Source organism: Petromyzon marinus, chromosome 66 (genome assembly GCF_048934315.1).
Source record: "Petromyzon marinus isolate PM22_M1 ecotype Great Lakes invasive population chromosome 66, UKy_Petmar_22M1.pri1.0, whole genome shotgun sequence".
Lineage (NCBI taxonomy): Eukaryota > Metazoa > Chordata > Hyperoartia > Petromyzontiformes > Petromyzontidae > Petromyzon > Petromyzon marinus.
The window spans coordinates 7,708,771-7,736,532 of NC_133732.1; the positions used below are offsets into that span (position 1 = coordinate 7,708,771).

At 49.8% G+C, this 27,762-nt stretch overlaps 1 protein-coding gene across 2 annotated transcripts; it reads left to right on the forward strand.

Moving 5' to 3' along the window:
* Positions 1-360: 360 nt before the first annotated feature.
* Positions 361-27,762, forward strand: LOC116956537 (uncharacterized). Of its 2 annotated transcripts, none has more exons than XM_076054613.1 (6): positions 361-440; positions 12,907-13,001; positions 14,178-14,293; positions 15,943-16,076; positions 17,806-18,050; positions 22,195-27,762. In XM_076054613.1, the coding sequence occupies exons 2-6, from the start codon at positions 12,936-12,938 to the stop codon at positions 22,885-22,887; spliced, it is 1,254 nt and encodes a 417-aa protein (XP_075910728.1). In that variant the 5' UTR covers positions 361-440; positions 12,907-12,935; the 3' UTR covers positions 22,888-27,762. The 2 variants fall into 2 exon arrangements, with proteins under 2 accessions (XP_075910728.1, XP_075910729.1); XM_076054614.1 differs by lacking the exon at positions 361-440 and adding an exon at positions 9,479-10,284.

Sequence of the window (27,762 nt, forward strand, 5' to 3'; positions counted from 1 at the left end):
ATATACGCACACACACGTACACGCAGAGACACACGCACATAGACGCACACGTACACACACGTACAGACACACACGCACGCACGCACATAGACACACACGCACGCAAACACACGTACACGCACAGACACACGCCCACACATGTACACACACGCACACACACAGTTACACGCACACACACACGCACACACACGCGTACACGCAGAGACACGCCCACACACGAATGACCGTCACGTCGCTCATACCTCAGTGATTCGTCACAGGTGTGGGCGGGGCAGAGCTGCCGATTGTACCTCTGAGCTTGAAGGAGGAGGAGGGGGGAAGGGGAGGGGCAGAGTGGGGGGGGGCAGAGTGGGGGGGGGGGGAGACGAATCGACAGGGAGCTGAGCCATGGACGAGCCCGGTCCGGTCTGTGCTGAAGAGTCGCAAACGTGAATTGAACTGTGAGTGTTTATACACACACAGTGTACATAGTGTACACACACAATACATAGTGTACACACACAGTGTACACACACACACAGTACATAGTGTACACACACAATACATAGTGTACACACACAGTGTACACACACACACAGTACATAGTGTACACACACAATACATAGTGTACACACACAGTGTACACACACACACAGTACATAGTGTACACACACAATACATAGTGTACACACACAGTGTACACACACACACAGTACATAGTGTACACACACAATACATAGTGTACACACACACAGTGTACATCGTGTACACACACAGTACATAGTGTTTATACACACACACAGTGTACATAGTGTACACACACAGTGTACACACACACAGTACATAGTGTACACACACAGTGTACATAGTGTACACACACACAGTGTACACACACACAGTACAAAGTGTACACACACAATACATAGTGTACACACACAGTGTACATAGTGTACACACACAGTGTACATAGTGTACACACACACATTGTACACACACACACAGTACATAGTGTACACACACAATACATAGTGTACACACACACAGTGTACACACACACACAGTGTACATAGTGTACACACAGTGTACATAGTGTACACACAGTGTACATAGTGTACACACACACAGTGTACACACACACAGTATACACACAGTGTACATAGTGTACACACACACTACATAGTATACACACACTACATAGTATATACACACAGTGTACATAGTGTACACACACAGTACATAGGGTACACACACAGTGTACACACACACAGTACATAGTGTACACACACAGTGTAGACACACACAGTATACACACACAGTGTACATAGTGTACACACAGTACATAGTATACACACACTACACAGTATATATACACACGCAGTGTACATAGTGTACACACAGAGTACATAGTGTACACACACACACAATGTACACACACAGTACATAGTGTACACACACAGTGTGCACACACACAGTACATAGTGTACACACACAGTGTAGACACACACAGTATACACACACAGTGTACATAGTGTACACACAGTACATAGTATACACACACTACACCATATATACACACAGTACATAGTGTACACACACTACATAGTATACACACACACAGTGTACATAGTGTACACACACAGTATATAGTGTACACACAGTGTATACACACACAGTACATAGTGTACACACACACACGGAACACACACACATAGTACATAGTATACACACACAGTGTACACACACGCACATACTATACACGCACAGTGTACATAGTGTACACACACAGTACATAATGTACACACACAGTACATAGTGTAAACGCACACACAGTGTACACACACACAGTATACACACGCACAGTACATAGTATACACACACGACATAGTATACACAGTGTACACACACACACAATGTACACACACAGTGTACACACACACAATGTACACACACAGTGTACACACACACAGTATATATACACACAGTGTACACACACACACAGTATATATACACATACAGTGTACACACAGTACATAGTGTACACACACAGTGTACACACAGTGTACACACACAGTACATAGTATACACACAGTGTACACACAGTATACATACACACAGTGTACACACACAGTACATAGTATACTCACACAGTGTACACACACAGTACATAGTGTACACACACAGTACATAGTGTACACACACAGTGTACACACACAGTACATAGTATACACACACACTGTACACACACACAGTACATAGTATACACACACACATAGTGTACACACACAGTACATAGTATACACACAGTACATAGTATATACACAGTACATAGTGTACACACACAGTACATAGAGTACACACACACACTACATAGTATACACACACAGTGTACACACACAGTACATAGTGTACACACACACACACAGTGTACACACACAGTACATAGTATACTCACACAGTGTACACACACAGTACATAGTATACACACACAGTACATAGTGTACACACACAGTGTACACACACAGTACATAGTGTACACACACACAGTACATAGTGTACACACACAATACATAGTATACACAGACAGTAAATAGTATACACACACAGTACATAGTATATACAAACAGTAGATAGTGTACACACAAAGTACATAGTGTACACACACTGCATAGTATACACACAGTGTACACACACAGTACATAGTATACACACACAGTGTACACACACAGGACACAGTATACACACACAGTACATAGTGTATACACAAAGTGTACACAAACACAGTACATAGTGTACACACACACAGTGTACACACAGTACATAGTATACACAGTGTACACACACAGTACATAGTGTACACACACAGTGTACACACACAGTACATAGTATACACACAGTGTACACACACACAGTACATAGTATACACACAAACATAGTGTACACACACAGTACATAGTATACACACAGTACATAGTATATACACACAGTACATAGTGTACACACACAGTACATAGTGTACACACACAGTACATAGTGTGCACACACACACTACATAGTATACACACAGTGTACACACACAGCACATAGTGTACACACACACAGTGTACACACACAGTACATAGTATACTCTCACAGTGTACACACACAGTACATAATATACACACAGTACATAGTGTACACACACAGTGTACACACACACAGTACATAGTGTACACACACACAGTACATAGTGTACACACACAATACATAGTATACACACAGTACAAAGTATACACACAGTGTACACACACAGTACATAGTATACACACAGTACATAGTGTACACACACACAGTGTACACACAGTACATAGTATACGCACAGTGTACACACACAGTACATAGTATACACACAGTGTACACACACAGTACATAGTGTACACACACACAGTGTACACACACAGTACATAGTATACACACAGTGTACACACACAGGACACAGTATACACACACACAGTACATAGTGTATACACACACACACAGTGTACACAAACACAGTACATAGTGTACACACACACAGTACATAGTGTACACACACAATACATAGTATACACACAGTACATAGTGTACACACACAGTGTACACACACACAGTGTACACACAGTACATAGTATACACACAGTGTACACACACAGTACATAGTATACACACAGTGTACACACACAGTACATAGTATACACACAGTGTACACACACACAGTGTACACACACAGTGTACACACACACAGTACATAGTATACACACAAAGTGTACACACAGTACATAGTATACACACAGTGTACACACACAGTACATAGTATACACACAGTGTACACACAATGTACACACACAGTACATAGTGTACACACACAGTGTACACACACAGTACATAGTATACGCACAGTGTACACACACAGTGCACACACACTGTGTATACACACACAGTGTAAACACACACACAGTGTACACACACAACAACAACCGCCATTCGCCACTAAGTGGCGGTGACGTCACCACGACGTTTGTGCCAGGACATGTGCACCTTGAGGCCACGTGAAGTGTCGAACGCCCGCTGGCATGAGGTCACGTGGTAGACCCAGGTGCCACGGGTCGACTGACCGAGATGACTGGCTGATGCACCACGTGTGCCCCCTACTGTGCCAACCTGCTGTGCTTTAGCCACCCGGCGCTCCACTCGTTGTTGTGAGTGTCACTCCTCCGCCCTCCGTTGTTGTTGGAGGGCGACTGCCTCCCACTGCCCAGCAGCGTCCTTCACGAGCCTCCTCCACAGAGGCCGATCTTGACACCGCTGGTACCAGTCATCGGCAAGTCCACTCAGCTCCACGTCCTCCTGTACCACATCACTCCGTCTCTTCTCTAGCCCGTGCCGCGCCCGTTTAGCCCCCTCGATCCGGCCGAACAAAAGCTGTTTCGGCATGCGGTGGCTGGGCATGCGGGCTACATGACCCAGCCAACGTAGCCTTGCCTGCCGGAGGAGCTCACCGATGGGACCGTGCCCAGATCTTTCAAAGATTTGTGAGCTCCTCACACAATCCAGCCTGGTTAAACCCAGGAAGGATCGTAGGCAGGCCAGCCTAAATGTTTCTAACCGGCGAAGATATTAGGGGGTCTACGTTTCGCAAGCGTAGAGAAGGGAGGGAATGACCGTGGCCGAGAAGACCTGAAGCTTAGTGCGGAGCGACAGACCAGGTAGCTTCCACATAGAGTTACGCAACCGATGAAAAGATATTGCCGCTCGACTGATTCGGAGTGAGAGTTTTGCTGTTAAACTGGAGCCGGTCATAAGCACACTGCCCAGGTATGGGAAACTCTCCACTCTCTCCAAAACTGCCCCATCACCGATTGGGAGTTATGGGGGTGGAGTGTCCGATGGTACAAAATACCCAGGCAGGTGCTTAGTTTTGGTGGGGCTGATGGTTAGGCCCCATCTCTTAGTGGCACGCTCCAGTCTCAGTAGCAGCGTCTCCGACTCTGAATGAGCAGCTATTACCAAATCATCGGCATACATAACGTGGTTGACCAATATGGAGCCATCCCTTGACCGCACCCGGGCATCGATCAGCATCCCATTATATCTGTACCAAATGGAGATTCCCCCGGTACAGCTATTGAAGGCTTCACGAACTACGTGGTCGAAATAGATGTTAAATAATGTGGGAGCCAGAGGACATCCCTGTCGCACCCCAAGGTGTACAGGGAATGGCTCTGACTCACGGCCACGTAGTTTTACCCAGGCCCGCTCACCATCATGAAGGTCCTTAATGATCGTGACCAGAGGGTCAGGGACTCCAAAAGCACGAAGAACAACCCAGAGCTCAGGCCTACTAATGGTATCATAGACCTTGAACAGGTCAATAAATCAGAGATGTAGGTCTTGCTGGAATTCCCTACACCTCTGCTGTAGCAGACGGACAGAAAATATAGCATCTGTGCAGGACCGCCCTTTCCTGAAACCGCATTGGGGCTCCGCAAGCCTCTCCTCAGCGTGCCTGGCAAGGCGATGCTGAATAATCCTTGCCAGGACCTTTCCCGGCACACTGAGGAGTGAGATGCCCCTGTTGTTGTTACAGTCTGTGCGGTCCCCCTTCTTAAAGAGGGGGGCCACCAGGGCATCCTTCCAATCCTGCAGAACCCGTCCAGTGGTCCAGACTGTTGTTATGATGTCATATAGGGCAGTCTGTGCACAAACGCCACCCTCCCTCAGCATTTCGCTTGGGAGATCGTCTCTACCCGGTGCCTTTCCTGGTCTCAGACTCTGGATCGCCTTCAGTACTTCCTCAACAGATGGCACCTCAGCCAGCCACTCACAGGGGGTGACTTCTTCCAATATTTGAGGCACTGCAGCCTCAGCAGGGTCATCCTCACTTTGTACCACGATGTTTTCCTGGCTGAGGGATTTCCTCTCCCCCAGTATATACACACAAAGACCCCCCATATAGCCTTAACATACTGTAGGGGCAAGTGCTGTTAGCGAGCACCTATGAAGGCCGGAACGGTACACGAGGGGGTGGGTGGCCAGCACCACGCCCGACCGCCTTTGTCTCCCTAATGGCAATGTTTACACACCGCACCAGGTACTCATTTGAGGCTGAGTCGACCTAGGGGAGGCCCGGGACCGGTTCAAATAATCGTCACTGGTGTTGGCCGTGAGCGGGAATCGAACCCGGGTCGCCAGGTTCATAGTGCAGCGCGCTAACCGCTACACACACACAGACACTCACACACACAGAGACTACACACACACAGACACTCTCACACAGACTTAGAGAGAGACACACAAACTACACACAGACACACAGCGCTCCACACACAGCACTACACACACACATATCACTACACACAGACACACTACACACACACACAGCACTACACACAGACACACAACACTACACACACCACACACACACACAAAACTACACACACAACACTACACACACACAACACTACACACACACTGCACTACACACACACATATCACTACACACAGACACACTACACACACACAGCACTACACACGGACACACAACACTACACACACTACACACACACACAACTACACACACAACACTACACACACACAACACTACACACACACTGCACTACACACAGAGATACACCACTACACACACACCGAGTGTAATACGAGATATAACCACACCCTGAGTGATCACACACGCACACGTGCACACCCATTGTCCTATTGTGTGTGTCTGTGTGTCGACTCAGCCTCAAATGAGTACCTGGTGTAGCGGTGTGTAGTAAACATCGCCACTGGGGATACAAAGGCGGCCGGGCGTGGTGCTGGCCACCCACCCCCTCGTGTGCCGTGCCGGCCTTCACAGGCGCTGCTGCTACTCGCTAACAGCACTTGCCCCATCAGTCTGTTCAGGCTACACGGGGGAGCTTTGTCTTTCTGTCTCTCTAAGTCTGTGTATGTATACAGCCGCTGTGTGTGTGTAGTCTGTGTGTATATATAGTATGTGTGTGCGTGTTGTCTGTGTGTGTCTCTCTCTAAGTCTGTGTGAGTGCGCGTGTTGTGTGTGTCTCTCTAAGTCTGTGTGCGCGTGTTGTCTGTGTGTCTCTCTAAGTCTGTGTGAGTGTGCGTGTTGTGTGTGTGTCTCTCTAAGTCTGTGTGTGCGTGTTGTCTGTGTGTGTCTCTCTCTAAGTTTGTGTGAGTGTGCGTGTTGTGTGTCTCTCTAAGTCTGTGTGAGTCTGTGTGAGTGTGTGTGTCTCTCTAAGTCTGTATATATTGTCTGTGTGTGTGTGTATAGTCTGTGTGAGTGTGTTGTGTGTGTGTCTCTCTCTAAGTCTGTGTGAGTCTGTGTGTGTGTCTCTCTCTAAGTCTGTGTATGTGTGAGTGTGTGTGTCTCTCTGAGCCTGTGTGAGTGTGTGTGTGTTGTATGTGTCTCTCTAAGTCTGTGAGTGTGTGTGAGTGTGTGTGTCTCTCTAAGTCTGTATATATTGTCTGTGTGTGTATAGTCTGTGTGAGTGTGGTGTGTGTGTGTCTCTCTCTCTAAGTCTGTGTGAGTCTGTGTGAGTGTGCGTGTTGTGTGTGTCTCTCTAAGTCTGTGTGAGTCTGTGTGAGTGTGTGTCTCTCTAAGTCTGTGTGAGTCTGTGTGAGTGTGCGTGATGTGTGTGTCTCTCTAAGTCTGTGTGAGTCTGTGTGAGTGTGTGTCTCTCTAAGTCTGTGTGAGTCTGTGTGAGTGTGTGTCTCTTTAAGTCTGTGTGAGTGTGTTGTGAGTGTGTGTGTATCTCCAAGTCTGTATATATTGTCTGTCTGTGTGTATATAGACTGTGTGTGCGTGTTTTGTGTGTGTCTCTCTCTAAGTCTGTGTGAGTGTGTTGTGTGTGTGTTTCTCTAAGTCTGTGTGAGTGTGAGTGTGTGCGTCTCTCTAAGTCTGTATATATTGTCTGTGTGTGTATAGTCTGTGTGTGTGTTGTCTGTGTGAGTGTGTTGTGTGTGTGTCTCTCTAAGTCTGTGTGAGTGTGTGTGAGTGTGTGTGTCTCTCTAAGTCTGTATATATTGTCTGTGTGTGTATATAGCCTGTGTGTGTGGTGTGTGTGTGTGTGTCTCTAAGTCTGTGTGAGTGTGCGTGTTGTGTGTGTGAGTGTGTATGTCTCTCTAAGTCTGTGTGAGTGTGTGTCTCTCTAAGTCTGTATATATTGTCTGTGTGTGTGTATAGTCTGTGTGTGTGTTGTCTGTGTGTGTGTCTCTCAAAGTCTGTGTGAGTGTGTTGTCTGTGTGTGTGTCTCTCTAAGTCTGTATATACAGTGAGGGAAAAAGTATTTGATCCCCTGCTGATTTTGTACGTTTGCCCACTGACAAAGAAATGATCAGTCTATAATTTTAATGGTAGGTTTATTTGAACAGTGAGAGACAGAATAACAACAACAAAATCCAGAAAAACGCATTTAAAATTTTTTATAAATTGATTTGCATTTTAATGAGGGAAATAAATATTTGACCCCCTTTCAATCAGAAAGATTTCTGGCTCCCAGGTGTCTTTTATACAGGTAACGAGCTGAGTTTAGGAGCACACTCTTAAAGGGAATGCTCCTAATCTCAGCTTGTTGCCTGTATAAAAGACACCTGTCCACAGAAGCAATCAATCAATCAGATTCCAAACTCTCCACCATGGCCAAAACCAAAGAGCTCTCCAAGGATGTCAGGGACAAGATTGTAGACCTACACAAGGCTGGAATGGGCTACAAGACCATTGCCAAGCAGCTTGGTGAGGTGACAACAGTTAGTACGATTATTTGCAAATGGAAGAAACACCAAAGAACTGTCAATCTCCCTCGGCCTGGGGCTCCATGCAAGATCTCACCTCGTGGAGTTGCAATGATCATGAGACCGATGAGGAATCAGCCCAGAACTACACGGGTGAATCTTGTCACTGATCTCAAGGCAGTTGGGACCATAGTCACCAAGAAAACAATTGGTAACACACTACGCCGTAAATGACTGAAATCCTGCAGCTCCCGCAAGGTCCCCCTGCTCAAGAAAGCACATATACATGCCCGTCTGAAGTTTGCCAATGAACATCTGAATGATTCAGAGGACAACTGGGTGAAAGTGTTGTGGTCAGATGAGACCAAAATGGAGCTCTTTGGCATCAACTCAACTCGCCGTGTTTGAAGGAGGAGGAATGCTGCCTATGACCCCAAGAACACCATCCCCACCGTCAAACATGGAGGGGGAAACATTATGCTTTGGGGACAGGACAACTTAACCGCATCAAATGGACGATGGACGGGGCCATGTACCGTCAAATCTTGAGTGAGAACCTCCTTCCCTCAGCCAGGGCATTGAAAATGGGTCGTGGATGGGTATTCCAGCATGACAACGACCCAAAACACACAGCCAAGGCAACAAAGGAGTGACTCAAGAAGAAGCACATTAAGGTCCTGGAGTGGCCTAGCCAGTCTCCAGACCTTGATCCCATAGAAAATCTGTGTAGGGAGCTGAAGGTTCGAGTTGCCAAACGTCAGCCTCGAAACCTTAATGACTTGGAGAAGATCTGCAAAGAGGAGTGGGACAAAATCCCTCCTGAGATGTGTGCAAACCTGGTGGCCAACTACAAGAAACGTCTGACCTCTGTGATTGCCAACAAGGGTTTTGCCACCAAGTACTAAGTCATGTTTTGCAGAGGGGTCGAATACTTATTTCCCTCATTAAAATGCAAATCAATTTATAACATTTTTGACATGCGTTTTTCTGGATTTTGTTGTTGTTATTCTGTCTCTCACTGTTCAAATAAACCTACCATTAAAATTATAGACTGATCATTTCTTTGTCAGTGGGCAAACGTACAAAATCAGCAGGGGATCAAATACTTTTTCCCTCACTGTATTGTCTGTGTGAGTGTGTATATATAGTATGTGTGTGTGTTGTGTGTGTCTCTCTAAGTCTGCGTGAGTGTCTGTCTCCCTCTAAGTCTGTATATTTTGTCTGTGTGTGTATATAGTCTGTGTGAGTGTGTTGTCTGTGTGTGTCTCTAAGTATGTGTGTGTGTCTCTCTGTGTCTGTGTATACATTGTCTGTGTGTGTATAGTCTCTGTGTGTGTATTGTCTGTGTGTGTCTCTAAGTCTGTGTGTCAGTGTGTCTCTCTCTCTGTCTGTATCTATTATTTGTGTGTATAGGGAGACAAAGGCGGCCGGGCGTGGTTGCTGGCCACCCACCCCCTCGTGTGCCATGCCAGCCTTTATCGCTCGCTACTCGCTCACAGCACTTGCCCCGGCAATTTGTTGAGGCTACACGGGGGAGCTTTGGTGAGCGGTGATGCAGCGGTTAGCGCGCTGAGCTACAAATCCGGTTTCGATGGTGATGACCGGTCTCCATGGAGATGACCGGTCTCCTCCATGGTGATGACCGGTCATCACCATGGAGATGACCGGTCATCACCATGGAGATGACCGGTCATCTCCATGGTGATGCCCGGTCATCTCCCGGTGATGACCGGTCTCCATGGAGATGACCGGTCTCCACGGTGATGACCGGTCTCCATGGTGATGACCGGTCTCCATGGTGATGACCGGTCATCTCCATGGTGATGCCCGGTCTCCATGGTGATGACCGGTCATCTCCATGGAGATGACCAGTCTCCATGGTGATGCCCGGTCTCCATGGTGATGCCCGGTCTCCATGGTGATGACCGGTCATCTCCATAGTGATGCCCGGTCTCCATGGTGATGCCCGGTCTCCATGGTGATGCCCGGTCTCCATGGTGATGGGAGCATGGAATGTTGGCCATGTGCCCGAGCAGCAACAGTCAAATCAGGTCGCATTAATTATGGATGGAATTTCCCCAGCCATAGAAATGTGTAATTTGAGACCAGTGGCGCTGGCGCTGCTTCTGCTGCTAACAACAGCTAACAACAACAACTAACAACAACAGCTAACAACAACAACTGACAACAACAGCTAACAACAACAACTAACAACAACAGCTAAAAACAACAGCAGCAGCGGCTGTCTTGCAACGGCGTCACGGACTGCCTTGGGCGCTGTCGCATGGCGGAAGTTTGGGGGATTGTGGGAACGGGCGACTTAGAGCTGTTGGTTTTGAGAAGAGAAAACAGAAGATGAGAAACAGCGACGCCAGAGAAGAGACTGCTCTGCCGTCACGATGGCCGTGTCGTAGACAATGAGATGACGGGTTCAGACTGGACCCACCTGTGTTCAAGCCGGGTTCTCGAGCGTTATATCTAGACTCGTGCAGAGCGCCGTAGACTCATGCAGAGAGCCGTAGACTCACACAGAGAGCCGTAGACTCACACAGAGAGCCGTAGACTCACACAGAGAGCCATAGACTCACACAGAGAGCTATAGACTCACACAGAGAGCCGTAGACTCACACAGAGAGCCATAGACTCACACAGAGAGCAATAGACTCACACAGAGAGCAATAGACTCACACAGAGAGCCATAGACTCACACAGAGAGCCATAGACTCACACAGACAGCCGTAGACTCACACAGAGAGCCATAGACTCGCGCAGAGAGCCGTAGACTCACACAGAGAGCCATAGACTCACACAGAGACCCATAGACTCACGCAGGTACCCATAGACTCACACAGAGACCCATAGACTCACGCAGGTACCCATAGACTCACGCAGGGACCCATAGACTCACACAGAGATCCATAGACTCGCGCAGAGAGCCGTAGACTCACACAGAGAGCCATAGACTCACACAGAGAGCCATAGACTCACACGGAGAGCCATAGACTCACACAGAGAGCCACAGACTCACGCAGAGAGCCATAGACTCACACAGAGAGCCATAGACTCATGCAGAGAGCCACAGACTCACGCAGAGAGCCATAGACTCACGCAGAGAGCCATAGACTCACACAGAGAGCCATAGACTCACACAGAGAGCCATAGACTCACACAGAGAGCCACAGACTCACGCAGAGAGCCATAGACTCACGCAGAGAGCCATAGACTCACGCAGAGATCCATAGACTCACACAGAGAGCCATAGACTCACGCATAGAGCCATAGACTCACACAGAACCATAGACTCACGCAGAGAGCCATAGACTCACACAGAGAGCCATAGACTCACACAGATAGCCATAGACTCACACAGAGAGCCACAGACTCACGCAGAGAGCCACAGACTCACGCAGAGAGCCATAGACTCACCCAGAGAGTCACAGACTCACGCATAGAGCCATAGACTCACACAGAACCATAGACTCACGCAGAGAGCCATAGACTCACACAGAGAGCCATAGACTCACACATAGAGCCATAGACTCACACAGAGAGCCACAGACTCACGCAGAGAGCCATAGACTCACGCAGAGAGCCACAGACTCACGCAGAGAGCCATAGACTCACGCAGAGAGCCATAGACTCACGCAGAGATCCATAGACTCACACAGAGAGCCATTGACTCACACAGAGAGCCATAGACTCACACAGAGAGCCACAGACTCACGCAGAGACCCATAGACTCACACAGAGAGCCACAGACTCACACAGAGGGCCATAGACTCACACAGAGACCCATAGACTCACACAGAGGGCCATAGACTCACACTACTACTACAACTTACTACCACTACTACTCCCACCACTACTATTACTACCACTAATACTACCACTACTATTACCACCACTGCTACCACTACTACTACCACCACTACTAGCACCACTACTACTACCACTACTATCCCTACTACAACTACTACTCCCACCACTACTACTACCACCACTACTATTACCACCTCCACTTCCCCTACTACTACCACCACTACCACACGTGTCCCGCTTACGATGACGATACCACCATTGTGGACAGCACTCTACCGATGATGACAATGATTCCAATGGTGATGGTGATGATGAGAACGCCCATTCTTCCTCCCCCTGTTGCAGATTCCCACCCGTGGTGGACTGCCGCAAGCATGAGTTGGAGCCTGCTCAACGATGTCCTTAAGAATGTGGCCAAGTATGAAACGCAAGTCGGAAAGGTTCGTTCCTTTTGTCGAGATGTTAATGACCTCGCCTGGTATACAGGAGGGCGTGGGTTCAATCCCGACCCTGATGACACCTGCTGCTGTATGTTTGGAATTTGCGTCTCTCTCTCTCTCATCATCATCACGGTGGCTAGGAGATGTTAACTACCTTGCCTGGTATGCAGGAAGTCGTGGGTTCGATCCCGACGCTGACGATGCCTGTAGTTTGCGTGTCTCTCTACCCCTGGTCGCTTGGATTTCTCCATGGGTCCCTCCGGGATTTCCCTACACATTTGGAATCAACGTCACCACGCGTTAAGAGTATTGAACTGCTGCTATACATTCCCACGTGATGATGATCACGATGATAAACCTACTTGGTTGAGTCATAATTTGTGATAGCCAGGGTCGCTTCTAAGAAAAGCTACTTAGTCTCAAGTTGGCCTCACCTGGTAAAATAAAAAATAGTTCTGTTTGAAGTATCCGCGTGTCCCCAACCACGTGCTATCGGCGTTGTCCAATGGGAATCGTCCATATCTCCCAACCACGTGCTATCAGCGTTGTCCAATGGGAATCGTCCGTGTCTCCCAACCACGTGCTATCGGTGTTGTCCAATGGGTATCGTCTGTATACCCCCAACCACGTGCTATCGGCGTTGTCCAATGGGTATCGTCTATGTAGCCCCAACCACGTGCTATCGGCGTTGTCCAATGGGCAATCGTCTATGCACCCCCAACCACGTGCTATCGGCGTTGTCCAATGGGTATCGTCTATGTAGCCCCAACCACGTGCTATCGGCGTTGTCCAATGGGCAATCGTCTATGCACCCCCAACCACGTGCTATCGGCGTTGTCCAATGGGCAATCGTCTATGCACCCCCAACCATGTGCTATCGGCGTTGTCCAATGGGCAATTGTCTATGCAGACCCAACCACGTGCTATCGCCGTTGTCCAATGGGCATCGTCTATGCACCCCCAACCACGTGCTATCGGCGTTGTCCAATGGGCATCGTCTATGCACCCCCAACCACGTGCTATAAGCGTTGTCCAATGGGCAATCGTCTATGCAGACCCAACCACGTGCTATCGCCGTTGTCCAATGAGCATCGTCTATGCACCCCCAACCACGTGCTATCGGCGTTGTCCAATGGGCAATTGTCGATGTTGCTGTCCGTCGCGTGCGCTGCGCAGGTCTGGCTGTCGGTGCTGCTCATCTTCCGGCTGCTGGTGCTCGTCGCCGTGGCGGACAAGGTCTACTCAGACGAGCAGAAGGAGTTCGAGTGCAACACGCGGCAGCCGGGATGCAAGTACGCAAGCGGGAGCATGCGACGTGCAGCAGCAGTCACGCTTCCCTGCATACACACACGCCACACACACACACACGCCACACACACACACACGCCACACACACACGCCACACACACACACACGCCACACACACACACACGCCACACACACACGCCACACACATACACACACACGCCACACACACGCCACACACACATACACGACACACACACACGCCACACACATACACGCACGCCACACACACACGCCACACACACGTGCCACACACATGCCACACAAACGCACGCCACACACACATACACGACACACACACACACGCCACACACACACACACACGCCACACACACATACACGACACACACACACGCCACACACACACACACGCCACACATACATGGCACACACACAAGCACACAGAGCAAGCATTGCTCCCCTGACCCCCAAGACGGCCCCAACCCACGAGGCTGACTCACTGCATCTGGCAGAGGATCACTCTGAGCAAAATAGTTCCGCCTTTAATTTTTCTCAATTTGGAGTTCATGTTTTTTTGAGTTGATGCTTTTTCATGGAAATTGGTTCATAAGTATGGGTGGCACTCGTATGGGTGGCACTCGTAAGTGCGGGCGTTCGTAAGTGCGGGTGGCGTTCATAAGTGCGGGTGGCGTTTGTAAGTCGGGCGTTCGTAAGCACGGGCATTTGTAAGTGCGGGCGTTCGTAAGTATGGGCGTTCGTAAATCGAGGACTGTCTGTACTCCGGTTTACACTTTCCACAACATCATAGTGGAATACAAATGACTCGGTTTATATTTACTTATTCGTCAGGGAAAGATGCATCAGCATGATAATCTTTTATTCATCCTGGAGGAATCGGATGATCAAAGTATATGAAAGGTAGGCAATAAGTCCCAAGGCTGTTTTTTGTTATTCACGAGTGTTGCAGTTGAGGGGCGATGTTGCTGCTGCTGCTGTGTGTGGCATCCCAGTTTGGTGGGGAGCGGTAGTGTAGTGGTCAGCGCGACATTGCGCTACAATCCCGGTGACCCGAGTTCGATTCCTGCTCACGGCCAACACCGGTGACGATTATTTGAACCGGTCCTGGGCCTCCACTCGGTCGACTCAGCCTCAAACGAGTACCTGGTGCGGTGCGTAGTAAACATCGCCATTGGGGAGACAATGGCGGCCGGGCATTGGTGTTGACCACCCACCCATTCGTGTGCCACAGTGCCGGCCTTCACTAACAGCACCTGCCCCAACAGTCTGTTAAGGCTACACGGGGGATCTTTGTCTTTGTGTGAGGGTTTTTGCTTTGGGAGGAAATTGGAGAATAAGCGGCGCATAATACCGCTTGGATTAGGCACAGTTAATCAACACGCGGCAACCTGCATAGGCATGCAATTAGCCAGTGTTGTTACTTGTGCTACTGCACCACCCAGGTGGCCCCGCCCACCACTCAGCTAGATCCGCCCACCACTGCGCTATCCCCGCCCACTGCACAGGTTGCCCCGCCCACCACCCAGCTAGTCCCGCCCAGCACCCAGGCAGCCCCGCCCACCACTGCTCCCAACCCCGCCCCTTCCTTAACTCTGTCTCTCTGCCCCTCCTCGTGTCCCCGCCCCCCACCCTGCCCGATGCCCCGCCACCACCCTAGGACCGTGTGCTACGACGCCTTCTTCCCTGTGTCGCACATCCGCTTCTGGGCCATCCAGCTGGTGCTCGTGTCCACGCCCACTATGCTCGTGCTCATGCACGTGGCGGCGCGGCGATTCCGGAACAAGTTCAAAGGTGACGGCCGCGGGAGATCGAGCGTTGCTCCCTCTGACCCCCCCCCCCCCCCCCCCCGCCTCCACAACTCGCCAACCCGCCCCGCTCGCGACGCATGAGGTTCTATCCGGGCAACCCGGTTTACTCCCACCACGCAGTGCCGGATGAAGCTCGTGCGGGGCCTGTAGCAAATGTTGTTATAATGGGGCCTTAAATTAAAAAAAAAACACGTAAATATTAAAACACACATTTTTTTTTACTTGCATAGGAAAGTGATTGTATTTTTTCATTTGCTATGCAGCCGGATAATACGACAAATCGCTAACCTTAAACACCCAGTCGTTCATAAAGGTCGAAGGCGGTATAGTACTATAGTAATAGAGCAAGTGCAGAATCACTGAACCGGAATTGATAGCTTGAAAGCGTTTAGCGTGGGGCCCTTGAAAGTGCGGGGCCCGTAGCATTTGTAGCTACTTTTGCTACGAGGATAATCCGGCACTGCCACCACGTAGAGGCCCGCTGAGCTTGGGCAATTGTTGGCAGTGTCGTCTTTTTTGTTTTGTGTTCCCCATCTCTCTCTCTCTCAAGTATCCATCTCTCTGTCATATTGTGATCCCCTTCTCCCTCTAGTGTATCCATCTCTCTCTCGTGTATCCATCTCCCTAGTGTATCAATCTCTCTCTTGTTCCCCATCTCTCTAGTGTATCCATCTCTCTAGTGTATCCATCTCTCTCTCTCCTGTATCCATCTCCCTAGTGTATCAATCTCTCTCTTGTTCCCCATCTCTCTCTCTCTCTCAAGTATCCATCTCTCTGTCATATTGTGATCCCCTTCTCCCTCTAGTGTATCCATCTCTCTCTCGTGTATCCATCTCTCTAGTGTATCAATCTCTCTCTTATTCCCCATCTTTCTCTCTCTCATGTATCCATCTCTCTGTAATATTGTGATCCCCTTCTCCCTCTAGTGTATCCATCTCTCTCTCTCCTGTATCCATCTCCCTAGTGTATCAATCTCTCTCTTGTTCCCCATCTCTCTCTCTCTCTCAAGTATCCATCTCTCTGTCATATTGTGATCCCCTTCTCCCTCTAGTGTATCCATCTCTCTCTCGTGTATCCATCTCTCTAGTGTATCAATCTCTCTCTTGTTCCCCATCTCTCTAGTGTATCCATCTCTCTAGTGTATCCATCTCTCTCTCTCCTGTATCCATCTCCCTAGTGTATCAATCTCTCTCTTGTTCCCCATCTCTCTCTCTCTCTCAAGTATCCATCTCTCTGTCATATTGTGATCCCCTTCTCCCTCTAGTGTATCCATCTCTCTCTCGTGTATCCATCTCTCTAGTGTATCAATCTCTCTCTTATTCCCCATCTTTCTCTCTCTCATGTATCCATCTCTCTGTCATATTGTGATCCCCTTCTCCCTCTAGTGTATCCATCTCTCTCTCGTGTATCCATCTCTCTAGTGTATCAATCTCTCTCTTATTCCCCATCTTTCTCTCTCTCATGTATCCATCTCTCTGTCATATTGTGATCCCCTTCTCATCCCTCTAGTGTATCCATCTCTCTCTCGTGTATCCATCTCTCTAGTGTATCAATCTCTCTCTTATTCCCCATCTCTCTCTCATGTATCCATCTCTCTCTAGTGTATCCACCTCTCTCTTCAATGTATCCATCTCTCTCTCTTATCTTCTCAATCTCCCTCTGTCTCGCGTTTCTCTCCTCTCGCGTTCCCCTTCTCAATGTCTCCCACCCAGGCCGTGAGGACCTGGACAAGATGGAGGGGGGCCTGGTGTGGACCTACCAGCTGAGCGTGATATGCCGAGTGGTCGTCGAGGTGGGCTCCGCCTACCTCTTCTGGAGGTTCTGCTCGCCCCTGGGCCTCATTCTGCCCATGGTGGCCCAGTGCTCAGTGGCCCCGTGCCCCAACTCGGTCGACTGCTTCGTGTCGCGCCCCTCCGAGAAGACCGTCTTCATCATCTTCATGCTTACCGTGTCCGGGGTGAGCGCTCGGACGTTTGTCCGTCTGTCCGTCCGTCTGTCCGTCCGTCCGTCCGTCCGTCTGTCCGGCGGATCCGTGCCACCGCCCCTGTCCGACCGGCCGTCGTTTGTGTGTCTCCGATCGGCCATTTTCTTTTTTTTTTTTTCCCTCCGTTCGCTTGTCCGATTGGCCGATCGTCCGTCCAATCGGCGTGCGAGCGTCCGTTCGCCCGTCCGTCGGACCGTCAGATCGCCCGTTTGTCCATTCGTACTTCGGACATTTCCGCTTTCCGGCACCAACATGGGAGCGGCACCCGCAGTAACCGCACGTACTTGTGGCAAAGCATGCAAACCGGCAGGCTCTGATAATGTGCTGTTCGCCTTTTGGCACTGTTCTCTGGTCTGTCACTGGTGGTGAGACTAGGCCATAAAGAGGGCTGCCGTCTCTGGTGTAGGCCAATCGGTTTCCAAAGACAGTGCCATGTGACGTTATCAGAGCATGTTTGTTGGCATGTTTTGCCACAAGTATATGTGTGGTTAATCCATAATAGAGGTTTTTGCATGGTTAGATCGTGTAAATATATAAATGTTGTGTCGTTAAACCCGCCATCACCCAACACAGCCAACTAGTAAGGGTTGTCACGTAAACAGAACGTGCCAATTCATTACTAGTACAGCACTAGTGTACAGTGTAGTGTATAGTAGTGTATAGTGTAGTAAACTAGTACAGCACTAGTGTATAGTGTAGTGTATAGTGTAGTATACTAGTACAGCACTAGTGTATAGTGTAGTGTATAGTGTAGTATACTAGTACAGCACTAGTGTAATTTGTAGTGTATAGTGTAGTGTATAGTGTAGTGTATAGTAGTGTATAGTGTAGTGTATAGTGTAGTATGTAGTGTATAGTGTAGTGTATAGTGTAGTGTATAGTGTAGTATACTAGTACAGCACTAGTGTATAGTGTAGTGTATAGTGTAGTGTATAGTGTAGTGTATAGTGTAGTATACTAGTACAGCACTCCGGTTTCTTGGAGAGCCAAGGCACAACATTTACAATCTGAGTACGACGTTTCGCCAGTAATTACAACCAGCTTCATCAGGCGACACCCAGATTGACAGCCAAATTGGTTGTTGTAATTACTGCCGAAACGTCGTACTCAGATTGTAAATATTGGGGCTTGGCACTTTCTGTTTACGTGACAAACCTTACTAATTGGCTGTGTCGGGTGGTGGCAGGTTTAACGACACACATATATTTACACGATCTAACTCAAAAAAACCTGTATTATGGATGATATTGGTCACGAAAGCCTCCTACGTGTTAAACTGTGTGGTTGATGCAGACTTAATGGCTTGCAAAAGGTATAATCTGTTTGATGTTTGAACATCTGAACACAAATCTTGTTATATCGCCAGAAAGGGTAAAAACTCTTTTCTTAATTTTCCATCATTATCGACTCGTCATTACATCAGAAGACAATGGGGAGTTTCTCCTGGACCAGAAATAAAATAACCAATACAATATTCGCAACAAGATCAAACTCATGACGAGTCTCATGCATATATTCACATCAAATTTACGTGAGTATCTCGAAGGGCAATAGAACTATTCAAATTTATCGTTGGTATAATCATTTCCGGACACCCGGTACGTGTAGAGTTTTTCCGAAGCGGCCCGTTCACCAACCCGCACAGAGTCACAATATGGTCAAACTGTCCCTGACGGTTGACATGGGGTAACTGAGGTCCACATTCATCAGGGCTATCATTATTATAGTGAACATCAATATTCACGATGCAGTGCAGGAAAATGGCAAAGATCCCCCATGTAACCTTTAACAGACTGGGGTCAGTGCTGGCATGGCGCATCAGTGTTGCTGGAGGGCGACTGCCTCCAACTGCCCAGTAGCGTCCTTAACGAGCCTCCTCCTCCACAGAGGCCGATCTTTACACCGCTGGTACCGGTCATCGGCAAGTCCACTCAGCTCCACGTCATCCTGTACCACATCAGCTCCATCTCTTCTCCAGCCTGTACCACTCACCCACCCACTCACTCATAAGTCAATCTCTTCTCTAGCCCGTGCCACTCACTTACCCACCCACCTTCCCACTCACCCACCCACTCACCCATCAGTCCATCTCTTCTCTCGCCTGTGCCACTCACTCACTCACCCATCCATCCACCCACTCACCCGTCCACCCATTCACTACCCATCAGCTCAATCTCTTCTCCAGCCCATGCCGCGCCCGTTTAGCCCCCTCTATCCGACCAAACAGAAGCGTGGGGTGGCTGGGCATGCAGGCCACATGACCCAGCCAACGCAGCCTTGGTAACCATCATCAGCAGCCATCAGGGAAACATAATAGACTCTTTGGTGCAAGTGCTGTTAGCGAGTAGCAGCACCTACGAAGGCCGGCGCTGTGGCACACGAGGGGGTGGGTGGCCAGCACCACGCCCGGCCGCCTTTGTCTCACCCCAGTGGCGATGTTTACGACACTCCACTGCACCAGGTAACTCATTTGAGGCTGAGTCGACCTAGGGAAGGAGGGCCAGGACCAGTTCAGATAATATAATCGTTGCCAGCGGCGTTGGTCGTGGTGGCCGTGAGCGACAGTTGAATTTCAGATCTCTGCCGGGGTCGTAGTGCGGCTGCGTGCTAACCGCTGCACCACCGCTCCTCCCGCAGACACCCACACAGACGAAGACAAAGATCCCCCGTGTAGCCTCAACCAACTTTTAAGGAAAGTGCTCTTTGGGAGCACCTATTAAGACAAAAGACAAATATCCCCCGTATAGCCTTTCCAGACTGTAGGGGCAAGTGCTGTTAGCGAGCAGCACCTATGAATGCCCGCACGGGACACGAGGGCGTGGGTGGCCAGAACCACGCCCGGCCGTGTCTCCACAGTGGCGATGTTTACTACGCACCGCACCAGGTACTCATTTGAGGCCGAATGGACATAGGGGAGGCCCAGGACTGGTTCAGATAATCGTCACAGCTATTAATCCAACTCGGGTGGCCGGATTCACAGCGTAGCAGCGCACTAACCGCTCCCCCCTTAGACACACACACAGAGACACAAAAACACACAGAAAAACACACACACACTCACACACAAGCCCATGCATATGCAGGTAACGCAACAGCCGGCACCGTGAAGTAATCGTCACGCGTCTGCCTTAACCGGTCCGGCGGGTATTTGGGTGCCCTCCGGCTTCTTGGCAGCCATTTGTGCAGAGTCGGTTACCAGTCGCCCAGGAGGGGTGGCCCAGGTGTCGGGGGGGAGGAGGAGGAGGAGGGTCAGGATGGGGTCGTTGTGTAACCCGCCGCATCGGCTTACGGCGACGACGGTGAGGGTAGCTGGGTGCACGAGAGGTGACGAGACGCCGACGCTCAGAGCTGCCGGGGCCTCTACCGCAGGTCGACTCGGCCCCCGATTCCCACGAGCGCCTGGGTTCCATTAGTCCCATTTATTTTGGTATAGCCCTGTGAGCCATTCGGCTCTTGAATCGGGTGCAACCGCAACAAACGAAAATGAAAACATGAACAAGAAAAACGTCTTAAAGGGTGCGGTGTGTCGTAGACGTCACCACTGGGGCGTGGTGCTGGCCAACCACCCCCTCGTGTGCCGTGCCGGCCTTTTTAGGTGCTGCTACTCGCGAAGAGCACTTGCCCCAAAAGTTCTGAGATTTGGGTTATTCTGTATAATAATAACAACAATAATCCTACTTGTCTTGACTTTTAGGCCATCTTGTATAACAAGAACCCTATGTGTCCTGATTTAGGGCCACCCAGTATAATAATAACCCTACTTTTCCTGACTTGTGAGCCACTCTGTATAACGAAAACCCTACTTCTTATGACTGTTGGGCCACCCTGTATAAAAAATAATCCTACTTGTCCGGACTTTTGGGCCACCCTGTATAATAATAATGTTACTTGTCCTGACTTTTGGGCAACTCTGTATATTCAGCCACATCTCAATGTAAAATCCACGTGCTTAAGTCGTGACGTGACCGTCTCTCGCACCAACCAATCAGAGCGCCTCAATATAAAAAAAAATCCACGTGCTAAAGTCGTGACGTCGCCGTCTGTCTCACCAACCAATCAGAGCTCCTCATTGCTTAAGTCGCGACGTAACCATCTCTCTCTCTCTTGCCCCACCCAGATCTGCCTCTTCCTCAACCTCATTGAGCTCTTCTACATCCCCATCAAGTACTGGCTGGCACCGTTAATCTGCAACACACGCCAGAATGTCAGCCTCCGCGAGTCGCCCCTCTCGGCGGTGCGGAGCGACTCGACGCGCTCGGCCCCCGACGACAGGGCCGGAGCCTGCTGCAGCTGCCGCTGCGACTGCACGTGTCACCCGGCCCGCGGCAGGGCCGAGCTGACCCGCGGCAGCAGCTACGGCGGCGGCTCCGGCGGCTCCGGCGGCGGTGGCTGCGGTGGTGGCAGCCGGAGCTCGGCTTGCGCGGGGCGGCCGAACGGAGTGCTCCCGGGGCGGTGCGTCGTGGTCTTAGGGGCGCAGGACAAGGCCGGCAGGAAGAAGAAGGGCGTGACACGGATGCAGGCGATAGAGATGGGCGATGGCGATGGAGGTGGTGGAGGAGGCTTCTCTCCTCCCCCAGTGTCCCCCGCGGCTTCGTTGCTGGTGTCGCCGCGGGCGCCGTACCTGGCGACGCACGGGAAGTGCCGCTCGTGCGGCGAGGAGGTGACGGGGGAAGGTGGCGACGAGGAGGAGCAGGAGGAAGAGGAGGAAGTGGGAGACCGGGCATTGCTAGGGGCGGGCAAGGGCGGCCGTGGCAAAGAGGGCGCCGTGAGCAAGGAGAGGCGGGCGGGCAGCGTGGGAGATGGGAAGTGACGATGGCGACGATGGCGACGACGGCGACGAAGAGGGGGGCTCCGTCTCCGTGGATTTTCTCTGGGTCTGCCCCTGCTTCTGGCACTTGGTTCTCTTGACGTTTGCATTTTCCGGCAAAGTAATAATTCCGCGGGGGCGTGCCAGAGTGGGGCTCTCGCTCGCTCTCCCGCGTGCCTGAAGACGAAGCCACGGAACTACTCAGGGAGCGACAACTTTGAGACGGTGACGACGACGTGCCGGTTTTCGGCGGCAGCCGCGCGGTGGTGAGGAGCTGGCGACACCAACGGTTGTCCCCCCCCCCCCCCCCCCCGGCCCCCTCCACACCCAAGCTCTCACAGTCCTCTATATATTCCGATGTTTTCAGCCGATTAAATAAGCGCTTATATTCGTGTTGGGAGGAATCCGGAGCGCCTGGACAAAAACAAAAACCCCAGACGTGCACGCGGGGTGGGAGGGTGGGGGGCAACACCTTGCTATTCCAGATGGAACAGATGGGAATTAGTCCACACACTCTGCTGTAGGAGCGAGTGAGATGGAATAGATTGGGATTAGTCCACACACTCTATTGTAGGAGGGAGCGAGATGGAACAGATTGGGATTAGTCCACACACTCTACTGTAGGAGGGAGCGAGATGGAACAGATGGAGATTAGTCCACACACTGCTGTAGGAGCGAGTGAGATGGGACAGATGGAGATTAGTCCACACACTCTGCTCTAGGAGGGAGTGAGATGGGTACGGCTCCTCCACGACACCCATCCACGGGTATAAGGGGGAGTTTCATAACCCATCTGTGCGCGGTCCACCAACCCTTGCTCTGCATGGCACTGGAAACTAACTCAGTCGGCGTCAGGGTCAGGATGGAACCCACCACCTCTACCAGGCGATATAGTCAACATCTCCTAGCCACCGTGATGATCATGAGAGAGAGAGAGACAAGCAAACTCCAAATCTACAGCAGCAGGCATCGTCAGGGTCTGGATCGAACCCACGACCTCCTGCACACCAGGCGAGGTAGTTAACATCTCCTAGCCACCGTGATGATGATGAGAGAGACACGTCTCACCACCGCGGCACCCAGTGATGCTGCTGCTGCGTTGGCAGTGGTGCACAGGCATAACAATAACATAGGCAACGTTTCGGGCGACGGACCTTCGTAGCAGATGGTAGCACGTGGTACCTTATAAAGGATATATATAGTATGTGACGTTTCATGCGACGGATCTTGCCACATTCCAGACACGGGGTGTTTTAGTGCAACAGAGCAATCTCCACCTCTCCGCAATGTAAAATATGAAAGGATTTATGACTCACCCCAGCGGCCACACTCGCACGTCCTACTGGGAGTGTGCCATTTCAACAGCATTGATGAGCAGACGAGCAACCACTCGAGAACCGGTTTCGACATGCGCTGTCTCGTCAGAGTCTCGGCATTGAGTTTCTCGTCAGCAGGGTTGTCGCTTGTCTTGAATCAGTGCTACTGAAGCGAGGCACTTCCAGAAGCCCGAGCATGTGGCTGATGGGATGTCGAGGAAATAATGTTGTTTATTTTGATTTAAAACTTTCGTGACTGCAGGGATTCATATTCTTGGTTCTTTCGGTAAAGTCACCACCACGTAGAAGGGAAACAATAAAATAATAAAAATATCAAACAATAGAATTCTCACGACGTTTCGACTGCAACACAAGCAGTCATCATCAGGTGTGGAAACAACAGCAAGAAATTGTTTTATTTATTACTTTATTGTTTCCCTTCTACGTGACTTTACCGAAAGAACTAAGAATATGTTGATGTTCATGTTCACGTGGAGGGACGGACGTGTGTTCAGGAGGAGGCTTTCGGTTTGTTTATACATTTTGTAATTTACATTCTCCATCATCGCGACAACAACGCCAATGGTTACTTTGATTCCCGCTGCAGTCACCGTGGGTGATGTATATACAGAATGCCTCTCACTGTATTACTCGACGTGTGTATATGTATGTTGAACTTGTTTGGCACCATACGTAGCCAACTATGCTAATCAGAGGTGATAGCGATGATACAAACTGCCGGCTTATTGCATTGCTGCTCTAAGCGGAATGTTTGGTCGTTGTAGTAAAGTCGCCGCCGCCGCCGCCGCATCGACCCCTACTGACGCCACCCACCACTACCTCTACTGCCGTGCGTACACTCTCCACCAACACCGCAACCACCACCGCTACCCACACCAAGCCCCACCCACCCCGCTTGCAGGCAGGGGGAAGGGGCGGGACCTAAAGAGGAATGGGTGGAGCCTGGAGAGGAAGGGGTGGGGCCTAGAGAGGAAGGGGTGGGGGCTAAAGAAGAAGGGGGGCGTGGTCCTAAAAAGGAAGAAAAAGGCGCGGAGCCGAAAGAGGAATGGAAGTTGGGGCTTGATCAGGGAAGGTGTCAGGCCTAAGGGGTCAGGGGTCAGGGGATGCATTGAGAGGAATGGGCAGGGCCCTACCAGGAGTTGAACTTTCTCTGCTGAGTGAAGGTAATGGACGCGTGGAATCAAACAGCTGCAGCAGCAGGAGGCAGGCAGGCAGCAGTGGCAGCTTTAGTGCCGTGGATGCGGACACAGGCGAGATGTTAACTCCCTCACCTGGTATTCAAGAGGTCGTGAGTGTGATGCCTGATGCCTGCGGTGCATTTGGAGTTTGCGTATTTTTCTCCCCGTGGTCGCGTGGATTTTTCCCCAGGTTCTCGGGTTTTTTTTCCCCCTCCACATTTAGAATCAACATCTCATGCGTTTAGAGTATTTGACTGCTGCTACAGATTTCTACACGATGATGATGATTACGATAAGCCCACTTTGTGGAGCTATCATTCGTGCTTCTGAAAACGAGCTACACGTCAGCTCAGCTTTTTTTAGGAACTGCAATCGGTCACTTACCCAGCAGATCCTCGGCGAGCCTCAAGACTCGTCTGCCGAAGGCTATGTCGGGGGTACGTGGCGGGACCCTCTTTTCTTAAACGATTGGACATCTTTTGATTTAAAGCTTTCGTGACTGCAGTAATTCATATTCTTAGTTCTTTCGGTAAAGTCACGTTTAAGGGAAACAACAAAATAATAAAATATATAAAACAATAAAAATTCTCACGACGTTTCGACCATAACACAAACGGTCGTCGAAACGTCGTGAGAATTTTTATTGTTTTATATATATTTTATTATTTTGTTGTTTCCCTTAAACGTGACTTTACCGAAAGAACTAAGAATATGATTGGACATCTGTGAGCAAGAGCTTCATGGCTAATCGGATTCCTCCAGCGGTGAGGAATAACTCCGGAACACCCCGGAGAAAACCCACCGCGCACGCAACGGGCAGTGGGTTCTTGACCGGGGGTGGGTACGTGAACCCCCGGTGGGGTACACGAGGCAATGCGCCAGGGCGAGGTGGTACGCCGCGAGGTTGATTTATATAAGTGTGCGCGATTACCGTACGGGAGAGAGTCGTCGGTGAATAATGGGGTTGTATGAATCTGCCGATATAAAATAACTACGGTGGCATTTATTTTTTTTACCCGTGCAATAACGTTGAGCGCTACGAGGTACATTCCTGAATTCGTTGATCGCGAAACGGTGCAAGTTTACCAAGGAGTTGCTGGCGAGCGGTGGACAAATATCATCGCAGGGCGTCCATAGGATTTGCTTTTTGGTTATCCGCGGCGCGGTTACTAGCAGCTAGGTTAGGGATATACCTCACAAAGTGGACAATTGACGGTAAAATATCGATGTTCATTCATCCATACATTTATTTCTCAGAACCATGGGGGTCTCAACTGGTTAAATAAAGGATGTCATACTCTTTGGTTCTTTTGGTAAAGTCACGTAGATAGAAAACACAACTAAATGAATCACGACGTTTCGATAGCAGCACAAGCCATCGTCTTCAGGTGAAACAGTACAGCAGACGGACTGCCGAGGCAGGAGGAAATGTAGCGAGAGAGCCGCTGCAGCCAAAGCCTCTACAGTAAAACCTCGGATTGCGAGTAACTTTGGTCTGCGAGTGTTTTGCAAGACGAGCAAGGTTTTAAATAAATATTAATTTGATAAACGAGCGAGGGTCTTGCAATACGAGTAGTAGTACGTGTCTACGCTTTGTCTGCCGAGTGTCAGGTGATCACAACTGATATACGAGTGCTTTGATATACGAGTGCTTTGCATTACAAACACGTTTCCGGAACGAATTATGCTCCTCGCAATCCAAGGTTTTACTCTGTACGTTTGTGCTGGGCACAACCCAAGGGTAAGTGGGCGGGGCTAGGGATGGCATTTGCAAGTGAATGTAATCGCAGAGAGGGGTGGGGGTGGGTGACTCGGCCAATCCGAGGAGGGGAGGGGGCTGCCGTAACGGGCGAGAGGGTGGGGGTGAAATTTACAGAGGGAACAAGGTGATAGAGAGAAAAAATATAAAAAAGATATGAAACTTAGCAAACTTAAAAATGTAATGCAACTCGGAGAGTCGGACCAAAACACAACAGTTCACACCCTACCTGGTTGATCAACGTCCTTCCAAAGATTGCTAAATTTTGCGTCCATTTTCTCGGTTGAAGTCAAATCTGAGTTGTGTGCGAATCCTTCCCGTCGAGGTGGTTCAATCTTGATTTAAAGCTTTCGTGACTGCAGACATTCATACTCTAAACGTAAATAACCTCTGGCTGCAGTAGCTCTGTCGCTACATTTCCTCCTGCCTCAGCAGTCCGCCTGCTGTATTGTTTCACCCGAAGACGATGTCTTGTGTTGCTATCGAAACGTCGTGATTCACAAGTTGTGTTTTCTATCCCCGTGACTTTACCGAAAGAACCAAAGAGTATGAATTCCTGCAGTCACGAAAGCTTCAAATCAAGATTAAAGGCTGTCAATCACAG